Genomic DNA, 26,538 nt, shown 5'->3' with positions numbered 1-26,538 from the left:
TGATAGCCTTTTTCATTTTATTTTATTCATTATCACTTTATTTTTATTATAAGTTTCTCAATTTTGTTCTTTGGTGCTTCGAATCAAACATTTAATGTATAGTTTTATTATTTATTTACTTATTTATTTTCAGTGTTGTTATTTAATTGTTCATATGATATCATTGTTCGGTGTTAAGGATCACAGAGATGTGAAAATTAAACTATAAGGTTTTTATTATTATTATTTTAATATCAGGCGTGTGTTCGGGCTCGAAAGCTTTGAAGGGCACTGTGCGTTTGGTGTGCTTCGCGCATGCGCACAAGCCCTTCCCCCCTCTGTCCGCCTCGCTCCTGCGCGTTTCGCATTGTGTCTCCAGCAGCCGGCGGAGCGGAGCGGAAAGAAAAATCCCCCCAGATCCGTGTTACCGAGAGCGGTCATGTCGGGCAGGTCGGTGCGCGCCGAGACCCGGAGCAGGGCGAAAGATGACATCAAGCGGGTCATGGCTGCAATTGAAAAAGTACGAAAATGGTAAGAGCAAAAGAGAATGTAAAAGAGGGGGGAGGGGGGAGCCTGTGTGTGAGAGAGGGAGAGAGAGGGGGGGAGGAGGAGAAACGATGAAACAATGAAACCAAACGAAAACGGGTTTTTTTTATGCGCCGCTCAGGTGAGTTTTATAGCGCACCTTTTTTTTCTACGGCGCGCGCGCGGGGACGTCTTCTGTCCTCACGTCTTTTCCGTCCTTCCTTTTTTTACACGTTTAAACGTGGTTGAACCTCAGAAGCCATTTCGTCGCAGTCACATGAAGCCGTTTTTTTCCTTCCTTCCCTCCCTCCTCTCTCTCTCTCTCTCTCTCTCCGTCTCTTTGAGCCTGTAATGCCTGCGCTCAGGAACCGGGGAGGCGCTGAGACACGGGGCCCGGGGACAGAATGCTCTAGTGTGTGTGTGTGTGTGTGTGTATATGTTGTTTTTTTTTTTTTTGGTCCGGCTTTTTAAATTCAGCGCTCGGAGTTCAACTGGAGGCAAAAAATGAGACACAGGCGGTGGGGGCCTGAAACAAACACGCGCACGCACGCACGCGCACACATATAGCCGCATCTAAAACGGTTTCATATTTGACATCATATCTACACACACACGTTTATGTATCTATGCGTGTATATGCGCATTTTCCTTTACAGTGTCGGTCAAAAGACATGGTCACGCCTTCACCATCAGTGGTTTTTTCTCTTTTTATTATTTCAAACATCATCCATCAAAACCGAAGACACCCAAACTAGTATAGAATTGTGTGGTACACTAAAAAACCGTGTTCAACAATCCAGAATATGGTTCATGTTTCCAATTTTCCGTCGACATTTCCCCATCGAGGGTGTCGAGTACTAGTTGGCTGCTTTTCCTTCACTCCACCTCGTGCAAATCATCTAGATTTGTTCGGCACGGTCCGATCACGAAGGTGTCGAAACGTGTGCCACTTAAACACCGAGACGAATTTATGTCAGTCTTTAATGTCTGGTAATTCTAACAAATGTATCCTCTGCAGCAGAGGTAGCTCTTGCTTTTCCTTTTCTGGGACGGTCCTCATGAGAGATGTAGTTTCTTTGGAAAATCCGAAACATATTTAGGGTTGTTGAACGTTTTTGTTTACTAGAGTATAGATCTTTATACCCGATCACATACATAGACCGCAGTAGACGACTGCATACAAATATACACAAAATTGGTATGTGCTACTTGATGAACAATGTACATCTAGTCTCCATTTGCTGTTATAATAACCTCCACTCTTCTGGGAAGATGTTCCACTAGTTTCATTCAGCCACAAAAACCATGTACTGATGTATGTGAGGTGAGGAGGCCTCGGGTGCAGAAAAATTCATCCCAAAGGTGTTCAATAGGGTTGAGGTCTGAGTTTTGTAGCAGGCCACTCAAGATCTCACATCTAATCCATGTAAAGCGTATCTTAATGGAGTTGACGTTGTGCATAGAGGCAGAAACGATTTTCAAGTAAAGTACATATGGCTGAGAGCTACATATGGTGTACTTGCACGACAATATGCTATATGTACAGTACACATAGACTGCAGCAGTATAGGGACACTTTACACATGTTGTACTGGTTTAAGATGAGATCCACCATCATTCGTCCCACATTGGGGAAATTTCTGTTACAGCAGCAATGAAAAAAGCAATTTAGGAGAAGAATCTGCAATATGTTCTGATACCAGGAGTCTAATGATGCGTAAACGGTATGTTGTGTTTAAAAATGTTTTTTGGAAGGGTGAAATCTAAAGGGGTGTTTCGCCAAAAAAAAGAAACCAGTTTAATATTGCTGTTAGAAATACATCCCACAAAAATGTGGTGAAAAATGACGATCTGAACTCTTCTGCTTAGGGAGAAAAAATGGGTGACGGTTGGAGACACGTCTTTGAGAATCTACAAATGGGTGCCTGTGATGGAACCGAAACCAGATGATGTAAGTTGAAAGTGTGTGTGTGTGTGTGTGTGTGTGTGTGTGTGTGTGTGTGTGTGTGTGTTTTCTTCAACTTGCTAACCTCGTTTTTTTCTTAACATTGGACTACCTTTAGCGAACTTTAGTCTTAAAGACATATTTCAAAAATTCTATTACACAGAATTGTTGCATATTTGTTTTGGTCTAATGTACAATTGCCCTCTTTATAAACTGGATCTGAATGGGTACGTGTGTAAATACTTCCAACGTTTTTACACAAGAAATAGGGCTTTTATGAACATTCTGTAAATTCCGTAAAAGACACCTAATTGCAAGAAAGTTTGGACGCTAGGTAAAATTTAAATAAAAACAGAATACAATGATCTGCAAATCTAATAAACCCATATTTTGTTTACAGTCAAAAATAGAAAACATATCAACTGTTTAAAAATAGACAGTTTTAAGGAAAAAATAAGGTCATTTTTGTTTTTAAATCTTAATTTTTTTAATTCATTTTGCCAGATTTAGCACTGTGTAGCATCCATTCGTCGTTTAAAAACAGCACATGTAGGTCTGGGATCTGTGAAGTCTATGTCTGATACAGGATTCTGGGTGCTCAACACTCCTGGGTCTTCTATGTCATATTTTTTGTTTCATGATGTGCCAAATGTTTTCCGTTGGAGAAAGAACTGGAATGCTGGCAGGCCAGTTTAGCTCCCAGACTCTACATAGATGCTCTGTTGTAATAGATACAGTAAGTTTGGCATTGTCTTGCTGGAAAAAGCTACAAGGCCATCCCTAAAAAGGCGTTGTCCTGATGGGAGTCTATGTTGCTCTAAAACATGTTTATACCTTTTGTGCCTCTCCAGATGTGAAAGCTACCCATTCCATAGGCACAAATGCTTCCATACCATTGGAGATGCAGGTTTTTTTTAACTGAATGCTGATAATAAATTGGATAGTCCCACTCCTCTTTAATCCAGAGGACAGAACAGTTTCGCCTCATTCAATTTTATATGAGCTTTAGCCTAGAAAAAACGACTGGGTTTCTGGACCATATTCACATATGGCTTCTTCTTTTAATGATTTAAAACTGCATTTGTGTATATAAACGGTCAACTGTGTTCTCAGATAATGATTTCTGGAGGTATTTCTGAGCCCATGTAGTGATTTCCATGCGAGAATCATGCCCGTTTTTAATGCAGTGCCGCCTGAGGGCCCGACGATCACACCCATCCTGGACCGATTTCCACCCTTGTTCTTTTCTCCATATTTCCCATATTATGTCGATGATGAGATATTTACAGTCTTTGCAGTTTGATGTTGAAGAACATTTCTGAAATTGTTCCACAATTTGTAGACGTAGTCAAATGTAGACAAATCTGCTTCTCCAAGACACTCGTTCAAAATGGTACATTTTCTCAACTTAACCACTAGATATTTTCTGTGTTCTATTTTGAATATTTTATTTCCTTTGATCCAAATTAAAAAGAGTTAAAAGAGCTTCATAGTCCCATTCAGAGACCCATCCTCTTTGCTAGTTCACCCAGTCAGGGCCTAGGAGCTCCAGTGAGAACATTTTGTGAGAACAAGTCGTTTTATTTAATAGGCTTTAATTAAAGTATGGAAAGTGAAGAAAGCTAGCCAGAAGGAATTCATAAATTAAGTCAAACACTCGTCTGCCGAAACGTATTCCTCAGCCGAAGCTCGAGCGCTCGCTCATTACCGAATATTATTCCATACTCGCATGAAGATCTCGATCATAAAGAAGCGTCACTAAAAGAAAATCATACATACTGAACATTGAAGGTATAGAAAAAACCAACAGAAAACGCACACACTGAACTTCTACTGGTTTCCTTTCGCAGAAGAACAAAACCAAAAAGAAGGGCAAGGACGATAAGTACGGTTCGGAAGTGACCACCCCAGAAAACAGCTCTTCTCCCGGAATGATGGACATGCACGGTAATCATACACAACTGACTCATCTCACAGCTGACTGCTTCCATACACCGACTGAAAGCCCATTGAGCTTTGGTGCCTGTTGTCATTTATTTTTGCATAGGGACCAAATTTGGGGGGTGGTTAAAAAAATTGCATTATACTGTTTGTTATGAATTCTTAATTCTGATTGGCTCAGAATGTGTTCATTTTCCATACCAGCAGTTCTGACAGGCTGCAAGGTGTAAATAACTGGTTTATGGTAATGCACTCGTTCTCATACGTTCTTGAACTCCTAAATAGATGTGTTCAATATGGATAAATGATAAAAATCTTCTAAAAATCTAGAATTTTGGAACGAATCTCCACTGCAAGGTGATGAAGGGATTTTATTTTCCACTTAAGTGGTGCAAATATTTTTGGAAAAAATGTATAGATATATAAAAAAGCACGATTAATCGCATAATTGTCATCAGTTAACGTGATTAATCGCACGTTTTGGTCTGTTGTAAATGCTTTTATTATGAAATTAAATTGAATGATTCAAAAACGGTACACGTTTCTTTAAAGAACTTCGTGTCTATTAAACACATGGGGAAAAACAACAACATAGAAATACCAGGCGCCCATTACTTCACTTTCTTTGTGCCAGTTGCTCAAACAGGGCAGCTCGTAAAAACGCTCTTGTAAAAGTTGAAAAGTAATTGTGGCGTTTGAAATTCCGCAAATCGTCAGGGCACCAAACAGAACTTGTGTCAAACAGAAACAGAACCCTAGTTTCCACACGGACCGTTTCGATTGCTGGATGCGCGGATTTTGGTGCTTGATTTGGGACTTTCCGCATCCGTAAAACGAGCGTTTAATGATTGAAACGATTTTTCCAGGACTGAATCAATGCGTGTCGCTTTGTAGGTTTGAATTTATTAATATTTGTAAAAAAAAAAAAAATAAAAAAAAAAAAATAAAAAAATAAAAAAAAAAAATAATAAAAAAAAAGGTCAAACGGAAATGCGCACTGATTCCATTCTTTTTTGGGGGGAAACAAAACACTATTTGAGAGTTGATATAAGGAAAGGCCTTGACTATTTTCCTTCTTCCTTTTTTTTCCCACCCTCCCTATTTCCTAGATGATAACAGTAACCAGAGCTCCATCGCTGACTCGTCCCCTTTAAAGCAAGAGACCAGTAACAACACGAGCCCCACCCCTGAACCCATGGCCACGCCTCAGACCGACAGCGGCGACGCCAAAAGCGAGCAGTTTCCCAGCAAACAGCCTTCGTCTGGTCAGGACAGCAAGACAGGTCGGTCCGATCCGGGAATTCCGATTCCAACAAACATTTTTTATACACTTTTACACAGTCATTTTTACCTGCTTTAACACACATTATATGGACAAAAGTATTGGCTTTTCCAGCCATCTTGGAGGCACACAATTGTTATAGGATACGGTAGCATTAAAATGCTCCTTTCATTTGCTATTAGACCCAAACCTGTTCCACTATGACAATTCCCCTGTGCACAAAGATAACTCTATGGAGATACGCATGCTTAACATGGGTAGGAAGATCTTGAGCGGCCTGCTACAGAGCTCAAACCCCTATTGAGATGAGTTTTTCAAGCTGACTGCACCCCAGGCCTCTTCACCTCACCTTCCATCAGTACCTGACTTTACTAACACCACAAAATTTAGTGTAACATCTTCCCAGAAGAGTGGAGCTTTTCCCAGGATTACATAAGCTGTAAACCCCCCCCCCCCAATGATTCTGAAAGAACGCACATTTATTTGTTAATAACGCGCATTTTAATCGTCACAGGACCAAACCATTCCTCGTCAGAGTCCACAACCGCTAAAAGAGACGGCAAGTCACAGGGAGAGCAAAAACACTTCACAGACGCCTCCAAAACCGCTCAGGTAACGCACAGTTTGTGTCATTGTACCGAACCAAAAATAGTATTTCTTTCCCCTATTTGTTTCTACATTCGTTTACCTCCACAGGATATGGACGATGGTGCTCCTCCGAGCAAGAAAGGCAAGATGGACTCCTCCTCAGAAGACAACTAACCGTCTTTGCCAACTGTTACACTCTAGTGATCTCCCTTTCGTCTCCCTGTATGCTTTCGAGTCGTTTCTTTTTTCTTTTTTTTTCTCCCCGATCTGTAATCAGTTTGAATTCACTCACATACACACAAACTTTATCCCTCACAGTTGCTTTTCAGTTCAGAGGAAGGGAATCGTGAGACTCCGGGTTTGGATGCAGGTTTTTTTTTTCCGTCGCACCAATCCGAGTCTGATCATAACATCACTGCTCTTCAGTTCTGCTCCTTCTTCTCCACTGCCACTCGACGTCTCGAAAGCGTACGCTCGAGCAATTTTTCCCCCCCACACAAATTTTTTTGTTTGTTTCGCTCAGGAGGGTCAACACACTGTTAGTTGCGCTGACATTCGATCGGTTCTGCTGCTGTAGTTTAAAAAGTTTTTTTTTTTTTCCCCCTTGAATAGCTAGAAAAATGAGCAGTTAAGGTGGTGAGTGAGTGGTACTAGTCCCAGATTAAAGTCTGCTGTGAAGACTGTAGCTCGTAGCATACGTCCTGCTTGGTCGTGTGCCTTGTGACGCAGAAATAAGCTCGTTTAGTTTTTTTTTTTTTCTGTCTCGGAAGTATTTTTTTCCCCACGTTCTCCCAGTTCAACGTTTAATTTTCCACTCGAAGTGCAGTCGAAAAACTGTGATGGTGCAAAACACAACAGCTTTTGAAATGCAGGTCACCATTTCAACGGCGCCACAAACCCGCACGAAGCGACGAGGACGTCGATCCTGACCGCGGATTCATCAAGTATTCGTCTTTCTCCGGCAAGCGCCCCGCCATCAAGACCCAGCTTCGTGCGGTTGTCCGGGGGGGGGGAGTTGTGCGGTTCGGGGAAGGGGGGGAAAGAAAGCGATTTTCATTAGATGTTAACAGGCAGGTTACAGATAAACAGCTGCGCAAATACCTCACACTCAGTCCAGCAGTGCTGGCGTATAAACACTAAGTCTGACTTTTAGACAAAAAAAAAAACTAAACAAAAAAAATTACACGAATCACTCGGATGTGTCTGCTTGCAAAATATGTATATATTTATACGATAACATTTTTGTTATTACACTTAATTTTTTTTCTTGTTTTTCTTTCTTTTTTCTTTTTTTTGCCACAATATTTCGCCAAAATATTGCCTTCTCGTAGTTCAATCTTTGAACCTTTTAGCGAAAAAATGTACTCATTGGGACCATTATTTTTCACTCTGCTTTAGAAATGTCTTGTACAGAAGTATGGTTGTGTTTCATTTTATTTATTCCACATGTAGTTTTTTGTTTTTTATATATAAAAAAAAAAGAAATAAAAAAATTACATTTCCTTTAAATAAACTCGAAACTGGTCTTTTGTTCACTAGACCATCAAACTGCCTTTTGTGTGTGTGTGCGCGTGTGTGTGTGTGTGTGTGTGTAAGTAAGCGTTGGGTCTGAACTATTAAGCAGGATCAGACCATCTACTTCACACAGTGTGAACAGCCGGCAGTGTGGCGAAATGAGAACGACAGAACAATTAGGAAAGCGTTACACTCCATGTGGTTCCATTAAAGGATCGTTGATTGAAATATTAGATTTTTTTGTGAGTGTGGGGATAAACCATATCCATCCATCAATCATAGATAGGTCAATAGATAGATAGATACCATTATGCCTAGCATACTCGTACGTGTTCATTTATTGTACACTGTATAGATAAAGGTTTGTGGACACCTGACCATAAGATTTGTTTTTTAAACATCCTATTCCACATATAGTCCCCATTTCCTCTTCTAATAACCTCCACGCTTTTGGGAAGATGTTCCACTAGATTTTGGAGTGTGCTTGTGGAGATTCATTCAACCACAAGGGTGTTAGTAAAGGCGGGCAATCAGTGTGAAAACTTCCCAATGGAGATCAATAGTGTTTGCTGACTGGAAAAGTCGGGTGTCCCAATACTTTTGATCCGTACTGTTTTGCTTCGTTATTTTCCATTAACCAAAATATTTTGTGTTACTAAAACTGACCAGAATAAGAATAACTGGACTGAAGGTCCAACACACTACCAATGAAAGAAAAAAAAAAAACCCTCTTCCACTTCACGTTCTTCTCTTTTTTGTGGGTCATGTGGTATCCCTGTCCTAATGCAGTATGGATATATGAGTGATAATGACGGCTACACAATGTTTGTGTTGCTTCATTTGCCAAATATCATAAACCTTCTAGCTTGTGTGACCTCATCGATCACTAACATATTCACCTCGAAAGTCAGTCCTTTCTCCTTTTCTGGCAACCCATAACAATGCGTCTGAAAGTGAGGTTAATGCGCGTGGTCTTCACCTTCCTCCGCACTGGGAGGCTGTGGTACCAGTACGTGTTAGTCGGAGGGTTCATGAGAAGAAGGCTCCCGTGGGCCAGTTCCAGTTTCACGGGTTCTATCTGACATTTCTTCGGCTCCTTGCGAGCATCTTTATGCCTGAACACGAAATCCCGCGCGGCTCCCAGAGACACCGAGGCGATGGGGCAGGAAGGGTCCAGCTCGCGCTCGTCGTCCCTGTGTTCCCCGATGTGATCCTGACCGTCTTTGTACCTGAGGAGAGCCAGAACATCGGTCCTATGTGTGCTATCATTTTTGAACATTTTCAGATAATAATCACCTGTTTATCAGGACGAAGTTGAAAGTGTGTCCTGTGGCACCGGTGACGGCGTTACGGATGTATTCCAGGGTCGGGGTCCAGACCCTGGCTGCGAGATGCACTCCAGAAAAAGAGTACACCAGTCCTTTATCTCCATATGTCGCCTGCTTCCGGGGGACGCTGTGCATCTTCCCAAACACCTGCACCTTCGCTTGTTCACCTCGAAGACCATGAGTGATGTCACGTACATCAACGTGGTGAGGGCAAAAGCACACGACAGAAGCAATGATTGTGATTATTATAGAATTTGTGGATTTGTGGTTTAATCTTCAATTAATGAATACATGCAAAACTTTCATTATATTTGATTATTGATTTCTGAATTTAAGAAACTGCATTGATTATTTTTTCAATATCATGCGGTGTGTGGTCAGTGTTCAGTGCGTTCATTTGTGTTTGGTTCGCAATTGCAAAACAAAATGTGAATTATGATGCGTTGGTTAGAGAAAACAGAGGCAAAATCAAAAGGTAATATTACTGTTTTATACGTTTTTTTCTATACATTTAATCACACAGTCATCAAAATCCTACAATGATCAGTGCCCTAACATCCAATCTAACATCTAATCTAACATCTGATCTAACATTCAGTCTAACATCTAATCTAACATCCAGTCTAACATCTAATCCAACATCCAGTCTAACATCTAATCTAACATCTGATTTAACATTCAGTCTAACATCTAATCTAAAATCATGTCTAACATCTGCTCTAACATTCAGTCTAACATCTAATATAATATCTAATCTAACACACAGTCTAACATCTAATTCAACATCTAATCTAAAATTAATCTAACATCTAATTTTACATCCAGTCTAACATTTAATTTAACATCTAATCTAACATCTAATCTTACACCCAATATAATATCTAATTTAACATCTAATCTAATATCCAGTCTAACATCTAATATAATATCCAGTCTAACAACCAGTCTAACATCTAATTTAACATCTAATCTAACATGTAATCAAATATCTAATATAACATCTAATCTTACATCAAATCTAATATTAAATTTAACATCTAATCTAATATCCAGTCTAACATCTTATATAATATCTAATCTAACAACCAGTCTAACATTTAATTTAACATCTAATCTAACATGTAATCTAATATAACATCTAATCTTACATCCAATCTAATATTAACATCTAATCTAACACCCAGTCAAACATCTAATCTAATATTTAATTTAACAGCTAGTCTAATATCCAGTCTAACATCTTACATCCAGTCTAATATCTAATCTAATATCCAGTTTAACATCTAATCGAACACTCAAACCTGAAAGTAAGACTGGATTTCATGACAGGACATTTACATGTACACATTTAGCCCTAATGAGCAACTTCTAGGTGACTGGAGCAAAAAAAACCTCCCTGAGACGCAATGATGAAGAAACCTTGAGAGGAACCAGCGGACCTCCTCATCAGCAAGACACCGGATAATGCGGATAATTATTACTAAATCCCTTTACTAACTGTGAAAAGTGCTATATAGCCAATAAGTGCAATTGTGTGACTTGGAAATTCAAAATCGTTTCATTGTGAAGTCTATATTTGTATTATATGGTACCAAAGATGGTGTTTTTTTTTTGATGATGTTTTTGTTTATGACGATGTCTCGGCTAAATATTTACCTCAGAAATAAACAGGTATGTATATTGCAGTTTATACGAATAGGCATTTGGTTGTACACACGCTTTTGACGCGATTATTTCAACGTTAGTTGTGTCTTTTGTATTCTATGTTGTATTTATTCAAATATCTATTATTTTCTACAATATATTGATTCCGATCCGAATATTTTGTCCACCAGAGATTAATTTTAGACCTGTTTATTACCCTAGTTAGCAGTAAAACACATTTTCTGTGTGCACGTTGTGGGGACATGATCGAATTCGACGTCGTTTCGAAGGCCACGTGTACCTGTAAAGTAATCCACCTCGTCCTCCAGCTGCAGAAAAAGCCTGTTTGCTTCTTCTCGGGAGAAAAGTAAGCCGTAATCACAGTCGAGCCCCAGCACCTCAATCTTCTGCCAGGGGATGGGAGGTGGGAACTCATCCTCCTCATCTACAGCCTCACGCATCCCCCCTGTACACAGCAGTTCCAGATGCTGGTTCTTAGGTGTGTTGGGTTCCACACACACTGCTCCTTCTTTGCTCATCCTGGCCCCTGAATCATATATCAGAAGACATCATGATGGCAACAATACTGTTGTATCTTCAGACAAACATCACAAGGTGTCCTACATGTGGATGTCTTTATCAAAGCAGCTACATTAATTACATATAAAGGGTCTTGCATGTGTCCCACCCTATAAGGCATATGACTGTTCCTGCTCTTCTTCTCTCTTTTATTCATTCCAGCCATCACCACAAATAATATCGCCATCTATTGGATATTTCTGCTCTACCCTTCACGACAGACAGACAGACAGACAGACAGACAGACATAGATAGATAGATAGATAGATAGATAGATAGATAGATAGATAGACAGACAGACAGACAGACAGACAGACAGACAGACAGACAGATAGATAGATACCATTAAATAATTCGGAAAATGAAGTATTATTATTATTATTATTATTATTATTATTATTATATAGTAAAAACTTTCTTGTGTTTGTACAGGGAGGTGGGCGCTCGTGCTGCTCTCTTATTGGCTGGCACAATTTTCAGGCGCGAGTTGAGAAAGTTGGGCAACACCAGAGTCTCACACACACACACACTTACGGACCGGTTGGTACACTGATCGTGAAAGATGATCGGACAGAAGAGCATCAAGTCTTTTTTCTCTCCTGCAGGGAAGAAGCGAGAACTCGATGAGCTGAAAGGCAGAGAACACGTGGCCCACGTGAGTCCACACGCCGGTATAGCGATATTAATACCAATCACATTGTTCTTACTCTTTAACAGACGCATCACACGTTTTTACACGTTTTTACACTTTAGATCCATTAAAAAAAAGCATTTTCTTGAACTGTTCATTAATTTTATTATAATAAAAAAAACCCAACGCGCTGAAAATTTCCCGCGAAAGATGTGACCCGGATGTAGATGCGACCACATACGTCAATAAAAACACAAGTTCTTGATAGAAAAAAATTGTGTACAATTTTAAATTCATTTTTCCCCCATACATATAATTAATAATTAAACGTATGAATTTCTATTTAGTATTATATATACATTAAAAAATGAATGCCTCAAGAAAGTTATAAACATTTCCTTTTTTAAATCTATTATATTATTTTTTTATCAGGTTATTTATTTATTGGTTTATTCAGTATTTGGACCCTATTTATACTTTTGTCTGTATATTTTATATCTCTTTATTTATACTTTATAAAAATGATAGTTATATGCATGTAAATACATATATGCTCACAGTAATGTGCAAAAGTTTGAAGCCGGTGTCAGGAAAATGCTGTAAAGTACAAATTCTTTCAAAAATAGATAAATATTTGTAACAAAATGGATATTAAATGAATAAAGTAAAAAGCCAATCGAATCAATATTTAGTAATTATATTTCCTGAAAACAGCACATTTTTATATATAGTAAAATGAAAAATGTATTAAAAACAAAAACAATAACTTCCGGTTCAACGGTGCACGTGTGAGTGAGAGCGCGTGCGCGTGTGTTATGGCGCTGCGGGTCGCCGGGGATGAAGTTGATGTAGTTGATGATGACGATGACGGTGGCGCTGTTGCGCGCGGAGCCGCGTTTCCTCCACCCGCCGTGTGTGAGTGTTTTGTGGACGCGCTGGTGGAACTGCACTAAACGCACAACCATCTCGTCCCAGGGGAAGAAGCTGAAAGTTGAAAGGGGTGACGATGAGCCGCTGAGTCCGGAGCAGCTCGAGCGGATCGCCCGGAACAAAGCGGCGGCTCTGGAGCGCCTGTCGTCCCGCCGCGGGCCTGCGGGTATCGGGGAGAGCTGGAGCAGCGCTCTGGGTGCCGAGTTCAACAAGAACTACTTCACATCGGTGATCAGGGTTTTTCATGCCTTGTTTTTCTTCTCTTGCTCTTTTTTAACAACTCTTTCTTCTTTAACTGTTTTTTTTCCACTTTAGTTACTGAACTTTGTGGATGATGAGAGGCAGAAACACACTGTGTATCCACCTCTGGAGCAGGTGTTCACCTGGACACAGATGTGCAAGATTGAAGATGTGAGTTTTTTAGATGTAGGACACATTGATGATGGCCTGATGGATAAATCTGGGGACGGACAAATGTATTCGTCTGGTCAATAAAATGTAAACGGCTGACACACAAACTAATAACATGGATACGATTCCACACCAATTTGATTAGATTAGATTAGATTTAACTTTATTGTCATTACACATGTACAAGTACAAGGCAACGAAATGCAGTTTGGGTCTAACCAGAGTCGAATAACAGCAAGTGCAGGATACACAGTTTTTATATGAATTTACATAGTTGAAAAAAAAGAAATATAGACTATAAACAGTCATTTAAAGATGTATATGTACTATAAATGTAGTATACAGATGAATATATGTACTAAAAACACAATATACAGATTAATATATGTACTATGAACAATAATATACAGATGAATATATGTATTGTGAACATGATATACAGATGCCTATTACTATACACAGAGATTTACAGAAGGATGTGAACATAATATTGCTATAAATATAAACAGAGAACGGGTATATATACAATGGTAATAAGTTAATGGTGAGCAGCAATACAAAAAGAGCTGTGTGCAAATGAGCAAAGGTTTGTGTAAACAGTCCGTGCAATAACAAAGTGTGAGGTGAGAATTGATCAGTGTCTTGGTGAGCATAAGTTTTTGTTCAGAGAGTCCATTAGCAAAGTGACGAAGTGTGAGGTGTGGTGAGTCATGATGAGTCATGTGGTGACTCAGGGGAAATGTGGTGGTGTATCAGTGAGTGTCAGAGTTCACTAAAGAGACAGCTCTAGGAAAAAAGCTGTTCTTTAGTCTGCTGGTCCTGGTCCGGAGGCACCTGTAACGCCTGCCAAAGGGCAGAAGAGTAAACAGTTCATTGGGGGGATGAGAGGAGTCCTTAAGAATGCTGCGAGCTCGACGCAGACAGCGTTTCTTCTGGATGTCCTCCATGGCTGGGAGTGAAGTCCCTGTGATGCGCTGGGCAGTTTTCACCACCCGCTGCAGTGCCTTACGCTCTGCAGCAGAGCAGCTCCCATACCAGACTGTGACCCAGCTGGTCAGGATGCTTTCTATTGCGCAGCGGTAGAAGTTTACCAGGATATTCGAGGAGAGCTGTTTTTTTTTTTTAAGTGTCTTTAGGAAAAAGAGGCGCTGGTGAGCCTTCTTGACCAGGCTGGAGGTGTTGATGTTCCAGGACAGGTCCGCCGAGATGTGGATCCCCAGGAACTTGAAACTGGAGACACGCTCAACAGCCATCCCGTTGATGTGGGTGGTTTCGTGTGCCTCTTGCCTCCTTCCTGAAGTCCACAATAAGCTCCTTTGCTTTGGAGGTGTTAAGGAGCAGGTTATTGTTATTGCACCATGTGGCTAGGTGCTGGATCTCCTCCCTGTAGGCAGTCTCATCATTGTTGGTGATGAGACCAATCACGGTAGTGTCATCTGCAAACTTGATGATGGAGTTAGATCCATTCACAGGCCTGCAGTCGGAGGTGAAGAGGGAGTAGAGGAAGGGGCTGAGCACACAGCCCTGTGGTACACCAGTGTTGGGTGTGATGGTGTTGGAGCAGATGGAGCCAGATCAAACCTGCTGGGGTCTGTTGGTCAGAAAGTCCATGACCCAGTTGCAGGTGGAGGTGTTAATGCCCAGATCTAGAAGTTTGGCAATTTGGTGTAAGATTCCAAAATGGTAGAAAAGTCCAGGGTTGTGATTGCAGGATTTTCCCTGAGCAGAATCCCATTTCCAACACAATCGTTTCCTTCCCTCTCCACCATATTCTTCCTCTCCTGTCCCCTTATTTTTCATTATTATGATGAGCTTGAATTTTTCTTTCTCGACCTTTAACCATATTTGAAATAACTTGTGTTCCTACATGAACACTATCTGGACAAAAGTATTGGGGGACCTCACTTTTCAAGCCACATATGTTTCCTCCTCAAACTGTTACCTCAAATTTGGAGCCGCAGAATCGTATGTAGCGGGTGACAGAGGTTGGATTTTACCGATAGATAACATAGCTGCAGTGAGGAAAATAAGTATTTGAACACCCTGCTATTTTGCAAGTTTTCCCATTTAGAAATCATGGAGGGGTCTGAAATTGTCATTGTAAGTGCATGTCCACTGTGAGAGACATAATCTAAAAAAAAATAAATAAATATCCAGAAATCACAATGTATGATTTTTTAACTATTTATTTGTATGATACAGCTGCAAATAAGTATTTGAACACCTGAGAAAGTCAATGTTAATATTTGGTACAGTAGCCTTTGTTTGCAATTACAGAGGTCAAATGTTTCCTGTAGTTTTTCACCAGGTTTGCACACACTGCAGGAGGGATTTTGGCCCACTCCTCCACACAGATCTTCTCTAGATCAGTCAGGTTTCTGGCCTGTCGCTGAGAAACACGGAGTTTGAGCTCCCTCCAAAGATTCTCTATTGGGTTTAGGTCTGGAGACTGGCTAGGCCACGCCAGAACCTTGATATGCTTCTTACAGATCCACTCCTTGGTTATCCTGGCTGTGTGTTTCTCGTCATTGTGATGTTGGAAGACCCAGCCTCGACCCATCTTCAATGCTCTAACTGAGTGAAGGAGGTTGTTCCCCAAAATCTCGCAATACATGGCCCCGGTCATCCTCTCCTTAATACAGTGCAGTCGCCCTGTCCCATGTGCAGAAAAACACCCCCAAAGCATGATGCTACCACCCCCATGCTTCACAGTAGGGATGGTGTTCTTGGAGTAGGGATGGTGTTCTCATCATTCTTCTTTCTCCAAACACGTTTAGTGGAATTATGACCCAAAAGTTCTATTTTGGTTTTATCTGACCACATGACTTTCTCCCATGACTCATCTGGATCATCCAAATGGTCATTGGCAAACTTAAGACGTGCCTGGATATGTGCTGGTTTAGGCAGGGGAACCTTCCGTGCCATGCATGATTTCAAACCATGATGTCAACAGTAACCTTGGAAACGGTGGTCATTGACCAGCTCCTCCCGTGTAGTTCTGGGCTGATTTCTCACCTTCCTTAGGGTCATTGAGACCCCGTCCGAGGGAGATTGGCAGTCATGTTTAGCTTCTTCCATTTTCTAATGATTGCTCCAACAGTGGACCTTTATTCACCAAACAATTTTGTCTCTAGTGTCTTTGGACAGCTCTTTGGTCTTGCCATGTTAGTAGTTCGATTCTTACTGATTGTATGTGGTGGACAGGTGTCTTTATGCAGCTAATGACCTTAAACAGGTGCATCTAATTTAGGATAATAAATGTAGTGGAGGTGGACATTTTAAAGGCAGACTAACAGGTCTTTGAGGGTCAGAATTCTAGCTGATAGACAGATGTTCAAATACTTATTTGCAGCTGTATCATACAAATAAATTGTTTAAAAATCATATATTGTGATTTCTGTTTTTTTCTTTTTTTGGGTTATGTCTCTCACAGTGGACACACAGCTACGATGACAATTTCAGACCGCTCCATGATTTCTAAGTGGGAGAACTTGCAAAATAGCAGGGTGTTCAAATACATATTTTCCTCACTGTATGTAATGTAGTACTGAACTGTGGTACAAAAATAAAAAAACGGTACTAAATCATGAAAATGTGCTGAATTAAATAAATATGACTGTTAATAAATATTCAAAATAAAATCAAAGACAAGCATTCAAACTGTAACAAAAAAGTAACAAAATGAAAAAAGACCCTTCAATTAAAGAGCACATGCTGTCAGTGATTAACCTCTAGAGGTCGCCCTCGTATTGTATAATGCAACCCGGAAAAACTATCAATGTTTTTTTGCCGCTCGTTTAACCAATTGACTATCGGCGCAGATTAATCAGCTAAAATAATAAATCTGTCTACCTTTATTCAAGTAGGATGTCTTTGGATGTGGTAGCAGGAAAAACTTGAATGAGTACAAATCTCCACAAGCTACACAACAAATGATGAAAAATAAATAAATACCATACTGATCCGTTTCCTCTTGACACTTGAAACTGCCTAGGCGCTAAAGTGGAATCTGATAAAGGAGGCCCTTTTTCCTAAATTATTTTTTTTTTTTACCACATGATGTGTTACAAAAGTCTTGAACCACAAGTTTCGAAACAAATGTTGAAACTGCACATTTTCTTTTTTACTGTTGTGGAGTTCCTGTTGTTTGTTTATTTATTTATATATATATATATATATATATATATATATATATATATATATATATATATATATATATATATATAAAGATTATAGGAGCAAAAGTTTGTAGGAACCTGATTCTAAGATTGGTATGTGCTTCCTTATTTAGTCCCATATGTGGGAGATCTGGCAACCCAGCAGTAAAGTGAGGGGAAATAAAAATCACTTTTTTTGCTTGGTTTTGCTAGGTGAAGGTGGTTGTTCTCGGTCAGGATCCATACCACGGTCCGAATCAGGCTCATGGCTTGTGTTTCAGCGTGCAGAGACCCGTCCCACCTCCACCAAGGCAAGTCTTGATTTCGGGCCCGATTTCATAATTCAGTATTTATTCCACGTTTAAGGGCTGCCTGACTAAATTCTTTTCTCACGTAAAACGATGTGGTTTATGAATAACGCAGTGTCCGATAGCGGCAGAGAGCAGAATTTGTGCTTTAAGTGGATTTTTTTTGTTGTTGTTGTTGTTCTTCAGGCTTCTCTTCTCTTCACTGGGAAATGAACGAAAAACCTGTGTACACATTGTGTGTCTCTCCCTCATTTGTTCTTGCTTCTCGCTTTCCCATAGACTACGTCCATGTGCTTTTTGGTTTTTTTTGCTCCATTTGTACAAAAACCTTTGGTTCATACAGCAAACAACCCTGATTAATGTTAGGGTTCCTGCAGCAACAAACTCAAGCTCTTTGTCCGTTCGTTCAAAAAAAAAAAAACGCTTCAACTTGGCTGGGTTTTTTTTTTTTTTTTTTTTTTTTTTTTTTTTTTTTTTTTTTTTAGATCTACCCGGATGCATCTATCACTCTCTTTCAACAATCTCTCTCGCTTCCAATATATTTTATTTTTTGCACTCTAACTTGCACTCCTTCTCATGAACAAGCTTGTACACTTTCTCTCTTTCTTTCTCTTCCTGCCTTCTTTCCTCTCTCTCCCTACATCTCTCCCTTGTTCTATCTATTTTTCTCTCTCTCTCTCTTTCTCTCTCTCTCTCTCTCTCTCTCTCTCTCTCTCTCTCTCTCTCTTCCTCTTGCTTAATCTTTTGCTCATGTTAGAGATAGAGTTTAAAAAACAGTTTCTATCATGTTTTAATCCCCTTTTTTTTTTTTCAGTTTGAACTCGATCCAGGCCTGTAAACCACCCGGCCGTATCAGATACCTTCATCAGATCGAGTCTATGATGCAATTCATCCAAACTCCGATCTGAAGTTTCTCATTGCAGTGTTTCGTAATCGCTATATATCTTGAGCAATGAGGTTCATATGATGTGTGTAATGTGTTGCAGTCTGGTGAACATGTATAAAGAACTGGAGTCGGACATCAAAGGCTTCCAGCATCCAGGCCACGGAGATCTGACAGGATGGGCGAAGCAAGGTGAGGTTTGACTCTTCTGGAAAAATGGTCATAAAGTTGTGGAGATTTTAAGTCGGGTACTGATGTAGGTGAGGTGAGGAGGCCTGGGGTGCAGTCACTGTGAGAAATTCATCTTAAAAGGTGTTCAATCAAATTGAGTTCAGAGCTCTATAGCAGGAGATCTTTAATGCCAAACCATATTTTCATGGATCTGGCATTGTCATGCTGGAACAGGTTTGGGTCTCCTAGATCATGTGGAGGAAAAATGTCCTACTAACCTCATCCAGCGACGTCTTATACATTTGTGTGCCTCCAACATTGTGGTAACACTTTGGTAATGAACCATATGGGTGGAAAAGTCAGGCATCCCAATACTAATACTAATAGCCACATCTACTAGCAAAACTCCTCCTTTTATACATCTACGTGAATAACATACGCCACAAATTTCTCACTTTTCAGTGGACTTTAAAATCAGACCTTTATATGAGGATAGAGATTTTCATAGTGTGACACCCAAACACTCATCAGAAACCTTTTGTTTTGTTTTTTTGCGTTGTTTCCTGAACGGTGAGAAGTCGGGTGTTGCACATTTAAAATAAAATGTATTTCATTATAAATGTCCCTCAGTTTGGACACCGGCTTGCGGTATAGGATTCGAACTAACAATCATGCACCGAATATTTAGAAGTACATCATCATTCTGAGGGTGACCTTGTTTTTTTTAAATGGGGAAAAAAGCACCTTCTTTAGTTTTTGCTTGATTACAGGACAAAAAAAAAGTCAAATCTGAGTTCATTGGATCGTATAGTCCATGTTTTCTGTGCATCTGGAAAGTATTCAGCGCACTTGACTTTTTATCACATTTTATGTTACATCCTTATTCCAAAATGGATTAAATGCATTATTTTCCTTCATAAGATTCTACAAACAATATCCCACAAAGACAACGTGAAAGAAGTTAGTTTGAAATCTTTGCAAATTTTTATATATATACACAATGCATGAATTCATGGACATATTGTTCAAATTTCTCCCCATACATTGGAATTCATCTGGACATGTCCATATTTCAAGAGATGAAATCAGATGCGTGGAAAATGCAGACAATAGGTTCAAAATTGTTGGACAGTATATTAATATTTCCCCCCAATGCATTTGAATTGGTCTGGACATATTGTCAATATATATTTCTTCTGCATTTCATCTCCGCGGTACAAAAATTTGGGGTGCCATCATTTTTCATCCGCAACATTTTTTTTATTGGATTTTTCACCATTTGTGGGCGTAGGAACACAATTTCCCGTCAGAGGTTCTCTCCTGCATGTGTTCACACAGATTCTATTCCATTTATTACTTGTGGGTGGTTTGATGCGACTGTTACCACGGGTCTGTCTTGTTAGACTGAAATACAGAGGTGGATAGATAGACGGGCGGATAGACGGCAGGATAGACAGATGGATCGATCTGATCTTTGATTTTATTCACCCGAGAGGACATGAAATACAACAAAAAGGTCACTCGCAGATTGTTTCCTGGACATATTTACTCCTACTGCTATATACACTTTGCATATTTCCCCCTCGTTCTGTCCTAAACAACATCCAGGAAAAGGTTTCGTGAGATTATTATCGAAAGTGAAAAGCGAAAACTGTGTGTCTCTCGGCGACTCCGCAGGGGTTCTGCTGCTAAACGCCGTGTTGACGGTGCGAGCGCATCTGGCCAACTCGCACAAAGACAAAGGATGGGAGACTTTCACGGACGCCGTGGTGCAGTGGCTCAGCACCAACCTGGACGGCCTGGTCTTCATGCTGTGGGGCGCGTACGCGCAGAAGAAAGGCGCCGCGATCGATAGGGTGGGTTGCGGTGAATTTTTTTTTATTATTATTGAAAACTCGAATTTGAAGCCTGTTGTACATTATAGAGGCAAAAGTTTGTGGATTATAAGATTAGTATGTGCTTCTTTTCGAGGCAGGAGATCTTCCACTCCAATTTATGGTAAGCATATCTTCATGGAGCTGGCTTTGTAGAGGAACAGGTTTTGGTCTCCTACTAGACAGTATATGGGCCTCCATGTTTGTGGTAACAATTTGGAAAAGACCCACATAACGCACAGATGGAACAGTCAGGTGTCCCGATACTTTTGTCGGTATTGTAGTTTCCTCGTTTAAACAAATTTTCCATAAAAGTTACATAAGGCAGAGCTTTTGGTGCATGTTGAGGTTCCAGTACAATAAACAGGGTCGAAGTCTGACTGACGATGACCTTCAAATAATTTTTTTTTCCCTGCAGAAACGACACCACGTCCTGCAAGCAGTTCACCCATCCCCGCTTTCCGCACACCGTGGCTTCTTTGGGTGCAAACACTTCTCGAAGACTAACGAGCTCCTCCTGAAATCCGGGAAAAAGCCAATAGACTGGAAAGCGCTGTGAGTTTGGCGAGCTCGAACCATAACACCGAAAACGTTCTGCCTGTTCAGGAAGCTCTTCACCGCGACGCGACGGCCTGTGTGCTGATCCGACGCAGGTGTACACTATTTTACACTGTTACGCTACAGCCTCTCGTTCCTCTTCAATGAAAAAAGGTTTCATGTTAACAGTATTTTTTTGTATGTTCTGATTGTTGTGTTGATCTGCAATTCTGATTACTTTTTTTCTTTTCTGAAACCTTGTTCTATAGCGTTTTTTTTCTTTTCTTCATACACTTGCACTTTCTTCAAAAACTTGTTAGTTTTTTATTCTTTTTCAAAGGATGTTTCTCTTAATAAACTTGATTAAACAACCGTGATTGAAGATGAATCTGGACAATGAAAAACTTCCCGAGATCAAGCCAATACCGTTAGTCATGTTCCAAGGAAGCATGTGGAATCTGTCAGATCCAGGAACCAGGGTATTTTCCCAGCTTTAAAGACACGAATCAGGTCTCCGTTGATGAACGTAACGTTTTATTAAAAGCTTCACCGACATTTCAGGCTTTTAATGCCAACACTCAGGGTCCTATTTGTCTTTTCCGCACGCAGCTCGCGCACCAAGGTCACGTCCAGCTCGGCTCACTCGCGCTTATCTGCGTTTCGGAGAGATAAGATGGAGATTGGATTCCTAACAAGTCACACTATTCCTTTCACACAGGAGAAGCAGAAGAGAAAGCTGGTACTGAATTTACACAAAATGTCCTCATGATGGTGGATACCATCATTATAGAAACTGTCAATATTATGCAAGAAACCCAATCCTTTCACTGTAGCCACAACCCAAATACATGGTTACTAACAAGCATCGATATTGACCTCAAAACTACCCCGGTTTCCGTGCGTGTTTTTTGTGCGCTGCGGTTCTCCTGGGAATTTTTAATTTAGGCAAATCGTGTGTAGTTTTCTCACAATGTTGCTTGAAAAGTCTTGTAAATGTCCTTGTAAGCGTATCTGCGGCTAACTCGATATTTCCTGTCAGCCGCTGTGGAATTAACACAAAGCTATTAAATTCACACACATATATTCGAGCTGGTGCAGTTTGCTACGGATGCGGGTTGCGAACTCTGACTAGAAAAAAAAAAAAAAGGACATGAAAATGCAGAAGTTGGATGCCTTCTAGATGGCCTTAGTGACTCCAGTTTGAAAAGAAAGCGACAGCTTTTTTCTCTACGCTACGTGTGACGCGACGGCTGAATTCTGAAGGGATTGAAACTCTAACTCAAACACTACTAGCAGCAGCATATTTATTCAAACGCAAAGCAGTGATTCTGGTTACCAGGTAAGTTCAGGCTCTGATGGCTCACCACTGCTTAAACCTAAAGTGACTTCCATGTGTATTGAAACAATCCGAATCCATCAATTCCTTTTAGTTGTATAGCAGTTAAAAAGTGGATATTGTCTCAAATTGGCTTTATATAAATACAAAGCTGATGAATATATGCTACCTAAAACATCAAATGCTCCAGTGTTCATTATGGACTCTAACTCATTCTCGCTCTTGCTGCATTTTCCATCGGGTCCCACAGGAACCCTGTCCCGATGCTCATCTCCAAGTCCTGCTCTTAGCGACTCCAACACGGCCACATATTACTCCAGCTCACAGTTCCATAGTGACGATATTAGTGAGGTTATTATTATCAAAGAAAAAAATTATTTGTATTGTAATGGACGATCCTGCTATTCCCAGGCGTGCTGTACTGAAGAAACCATTAGTAAGATCATGGATTGAATTAAATTGTTGACATGTGACTTAGACAGTAGCTGCTGCTCATGTGCTTCTTCAGGATTTATGCTCTCAGACTTGTTGTCTTTAAAGTTTTGAAGCTGAAATGTAAAACTTTTGCTCGGTTTCTAATCATTCGTGACGCCCAATAAGGTTCTTCTACAACCCTGTGTGAAATCTAGTTCGTATAAAATTCAATGTTCCTCTGACACTGATGAGGCTTTACTTTTGTATTTGACAGTTCATGTAGAAAATCCTTAGTCCTTCTACTTTGTGTTTTTCATGTGTTGAGTGTGAAGCGTCACTTCGTGCGCTAATAACAAATACATCAATAACTAAAAAAAAAGCTCATTTCGACATACGTAACTACACACGAGTGCTTGAAACGTGAAAGGAAATTGTGCTGTCTTGGATTGCAAGACCCCCTAGCAGTTAATGAAGAAGATCTGAGAAGCTGAGATCATCCTCTATTACAAAGCCACAAAAAATATAATAATACATTAATAATAATATATTAATCTTCACCAAACATTTATATCTACAGGTAGGTCCTAATTCATTTTGTGTTCATTTGTGGATTAACCTTTATTGATTAACCATATCATGGTGTACCAATGGCAGGCTGTCAGGGTCAGCAAGGTCTACTCTGATGACTTGAACTCTAAAAAATATATTTTTTTTGTTTATTAAAAATTTGTATTGAATTATTCCCAATAGTCTATTCTCTTAATTTCATAGTGTTTCTCTTGGGGGCGCTGCTGCGCCACCTAATCATAGTTTACGTTGGAATTTCTCTCCAATCACAGATTGCCATAAGACCAGCACTTTGAGCACTGTGGGCTATTTCTTTTTAGCATAAACTCCACATTGCCTGAAGATGTTGCGTTAACCAATCAGATTACGATTCGGCCCCTCAGAGGCCCCCCTAGCAGGCGTCGCAATCACATCACCATTTTCAACCCTTTTGATAAGATAGTCAGAACGCATCCCCCATATTTGTGTGAATTTAATTCATTCCACAACGGCTGACACAGGAGAAATTGATTTGGTCGCATATACGCTTACAAGGACATTTACAAGACGGACTTTTTAAGAAAACCTGGACATCGGGAGGAAAGATCGTGGAGAACAGTTCAAAACATTTGGCTTTCATGGACCATTGACACTTTTGCGTTTTGTAGAATTTGCACAAAAACATACATTTTGCCTGAATTTCAAATCCCCAAGAAAACCGTAATGCATGGGGTAATTTTATGAGGTAAATATCGATGCTTCCATTGGAGATAATGCATGTGGGGTGTGGCTGCAGTGAAAGGAGACTTGAATTGTGTTCATTGGGTTTCTTGCTTTATGCTGTTCATTTACACTGTTTGAGATTCCTGTCTGTGACGCCGTTCTCTGTTATACTGCGTTCCTCTATAATATTGATGTTTTCTATAGCCGTAGCATCAGGAAATATATGGCCGTGCACTATATTTTATGTGGCTGAAATGACATTGAAGCCACTTGACTTGGCTGTTAAATGATTACCATTTGTCACTTGTCCAAGCAGCACAGCACTAAAACAATTCACTTGGAAGTAATGAACTGTGACACTGACCATGTCAATCAATGACAGGATAATGTGAAGCAGCCTACCATCTTATACCACAGTAAATTTGCCAGTTATTACAATTTCTAATCGATAGTTACATAATGCTGAATGTCCTCAAGGTTCATTCCTATTACCACTTAAATTACAGTAGGAATCTAAATGGTGCAAAGGTAATTAGACAAAAGAATGCAAAAAAAAACCCCAGAAAAGACGCCTGTGGTACTGAAGACTACTTCGACAAACACAATGTGTCAAAAGTGTGGAAACGTAGTTTTTTAATGGTTTTTCAGAGACATGTGCATGTTCCAACTGGGTCAACTCACGGTATAAAGATTGACAATATATAAATGTACACATGTTCAATTGAATTTAATTGAAAATCCTTCCTTGGCATGAATAACAGCTTAAAACACTGTTTGACAAAATACTTTGTCATGCCTCTTGGAAAAGTTGTTCTTTACTCGTTGGACATTTTTTTACCTGGCCTTGTGATACAGTTAAAGCAGAGATACACTTTTTTTATGCACTCATTATTAAAAAGAAGGACTGATTTCCCAAAATAGAATTGAGTAAAAGGTAAGATATTTGACTTTGAAAAGTCTTCCCAAATGGAAATACTTCAGTAAAGTACAGATAGGTGAAAATGCTAATTAGATACTGTCACAAATTGCATTTACTTCATTAACAGCCACGACTGTTTTGGTGTAGTGATTTGGCCGTTCCTTGATAGATAACACTCCAGATTGTTTTTTTTAGATTAGCGTCACTCTAACTCATTGTCTTGATATATGGTGACGTTGGTTTCAATAAATCGCAGTCCAAATAGAATTTCATGGTTTTGAAGTATGGAATTGTGGAGATGCTGGTTCAGTATTTGATCTATAGCTATATAATGAGTTAGAATGTTCTCCAAATATAGACAAAAACCTGTGAAGTGTTCTGTCCAAAACCTTATGTAATTGCCTGATGTGTATCCATATTTTTCTCAGGGACTGTATACATGAAATTTGTTTAAGTTAACACCATGAGACATTTGATATCTGAGAATTTTGGTGCTGTGGTATAAAATCTTTTTTTTGCCTCAGAAATTTTTCAGAGTTAAGTGGTGAGTTGAATCACATTGGTATGAAGCATTAACACAGAACATTGCTGCCTATCTATGAATATACATTTATTCTAAAATATAGTGATCAGAGACTTTTGTCTAATTGTTATTTGCTCCATATCACTTCCTGAGGTGAGAAAAACATACTTCAGAGTCCTCACTATCCTCTAGTATACAGTGTAGCTGTGACAGAAGTTTGGTGTGGTCCAACTTGAACCAATCAGGAGAGGGTTTGCATATGTAGCAGGTTGCCAAATTGGGTAATTTCAAGTTAGGCCCCAGTTGGGTAACACAGTTGTGTATACAAGTGGGGGTGTGTTTATGTGTGTGTGGAAATGTCAGTGATTTCACACGTGCATAAAAAAAAATCGGAATTTACGGTGCACTACAAATCATTTTTCTGGTGTGGAGTAAGTAGCCACAGTGACTCTAGTGTCTTTTTATCCCCCTGGCATTGTTGTGTTTGTTTTCAAGTTTAATAATCTCCTTCTTCTTTTGGCTTCTCCCATTAGGGGTTGCCACAGCGGCTCATCCGTCTCCATACCCCCATGTCCTCTACATCTGCCTCTTTCAACCCAACTACCTGTATGTCTTCCCTCACCACATCCATAAACCTCCTCCTTGGCCTTCCTCTTTTCCTGCCTCCTGGCGGCTCCATCCTCAGCATTCTCCTACCGATATACCTGTGTCTTACTTCTACTGACTTTTCTTCCTCTTCTCTCCAGCACGTACCTCCACCTCTCCAGGCTCTTCTCAACCTGCTCCCTACTCTCACCACAAATCACAATAATAAAGACCTTGTACGTCAACAGGAAAGGGCTTAAAGCC

The 26,538-nt window shown here is 39.9% G+C and overlaps 3 protein-coding genes and 1 long non-coding RNA gene across 9 annotated transcripts; 2 read left to right on the top strand and 2 right to left on the bottom strand.

The window, feature by feature from the left end:
* Window positions 1-29: 29 nt before the first annotated feature.
* On the bottom strand, window positions 30-1,280 carry LOC310718005. Its single transcript, XR_014531028.1, has 2 exons — window positions 665-1,280; window positions 30-485 (listed from the first exon to the last, which is right to left on the bottom strand). It is a non-coding gene; the product is annotated as an uncharacterized lncRNA (long non-coding RNA).
* Window positions 377-7,773, top strand: bcl7a (BAF chromatin remodeling complex subunit BCL7A). The gene is made up of 6 exons (XM_083526455.1): window positions 377-510; window positions 2,374-2,455; window positions 4,300-4,396; window positions 5,500-5,673; window positions 6,187-6,284; window positions 6,369-7,773. The coding sequence occupies exons 1-6, from the start codon at window positions 419-421 to the stop codon at window positions 6,432-6,434; spliced, it is 609 nt and encodes a 202-aa protein (XP_083382581.1). The 5' UTR covers window positions 377-418; the 3' UTR covers window positions 6,435-7,773.
* alkbh2 (alkB homolog 2, alpha-ketoglutarate dependent dioxygenase) lies at window positions 6,134-12,000 on the bottom strand. 6 transcript variants are annotated; one of them, XM_083526438.1, is made up of 5 exons: window positions 11,372-11,499; window positions 11,049-11,294; window positions 9,072-9,270; window positions 8,675-9,004; window positions 6,134-7,247 (listed from the first exon to the last, which is right to left on the bottom strand). In XM_083526438.1, the coding sequence occupies exons 1-4, from the start codon at window positions 11,490-11,492 to the stop codon at window positions 8,683-8,685; spliced, it is 888 nt and encodes a 295-aa protein (XP_083382564.1). In that variant the 5' UTR covers window positions 11,493-11,499; the 3' UTR covers window positions 6,134-7,247; window positions 8,675-8,682. The 6 variants fall into 6 exon arrangements, 5 of the variants coding, with proteins under 5 accessions (XP_083382564.1, XP_083382565.1, XP_083382567.1 ...); XR_014531018.1 differs by lacking the exon at window positions 6,134-7,247 and adding an exon at window positions 7,682-7,808 and having other exon boundaries at window positions 7,967-9,004; XM_083526439.1 differs by lacking the exons at window positions 6,134-7,247; window positions 11,372-11,499 and adding an exon at window positions 11,865-12,000 and having other exon boundaries at window positions 7,837-9,004.
* Window positions 11,798-21,600, top strand: unga (uracil DNA glycosylase a). The gene is made up of 7 exons (XM_083526463.1): window positions 11,798-11,981; window positions 12,933-13,115; window positions 13,203-13,298; window positions 17,669-17,766; window positions 18,750-18,838; window positions 20,495-20,673; window positions 21,110-21,600. The coding sequence occupies exons 1-7, from the start codon at window positions 11,889-11,891 to the stop codon at window positions 21,248-21,250; spliced, it is 879 nt and encodes a 292-aa protein (XP_083382589.1). The 5' UTR covers window positions 11,798-11,888; the 3' UTR covers window positions 21,251-21,600.
* The last annotated feature ends 4,938 nt before the right edge of the window (window positions 21,601-26,538 follow it).

The sequence above is a fragment of the Silurus aristotelis genome, assembly GCF_946808225.1.
Source record: "Silurus aristotelis genome assembly, chromosome: 23".
Classification (NCBI taxonomy): domain Eukaryota; kingdom Metazoa; phylum Chordata; class Actinopteri; order Siluriformes; family Siluridae; genus Silurus; species Silurus aristotelis.
The sequence above is the reverse complement of the archived record's forward strand: the minus strand, read 5'-3'. Positions and strand labels throughout refer to the sequence as shown.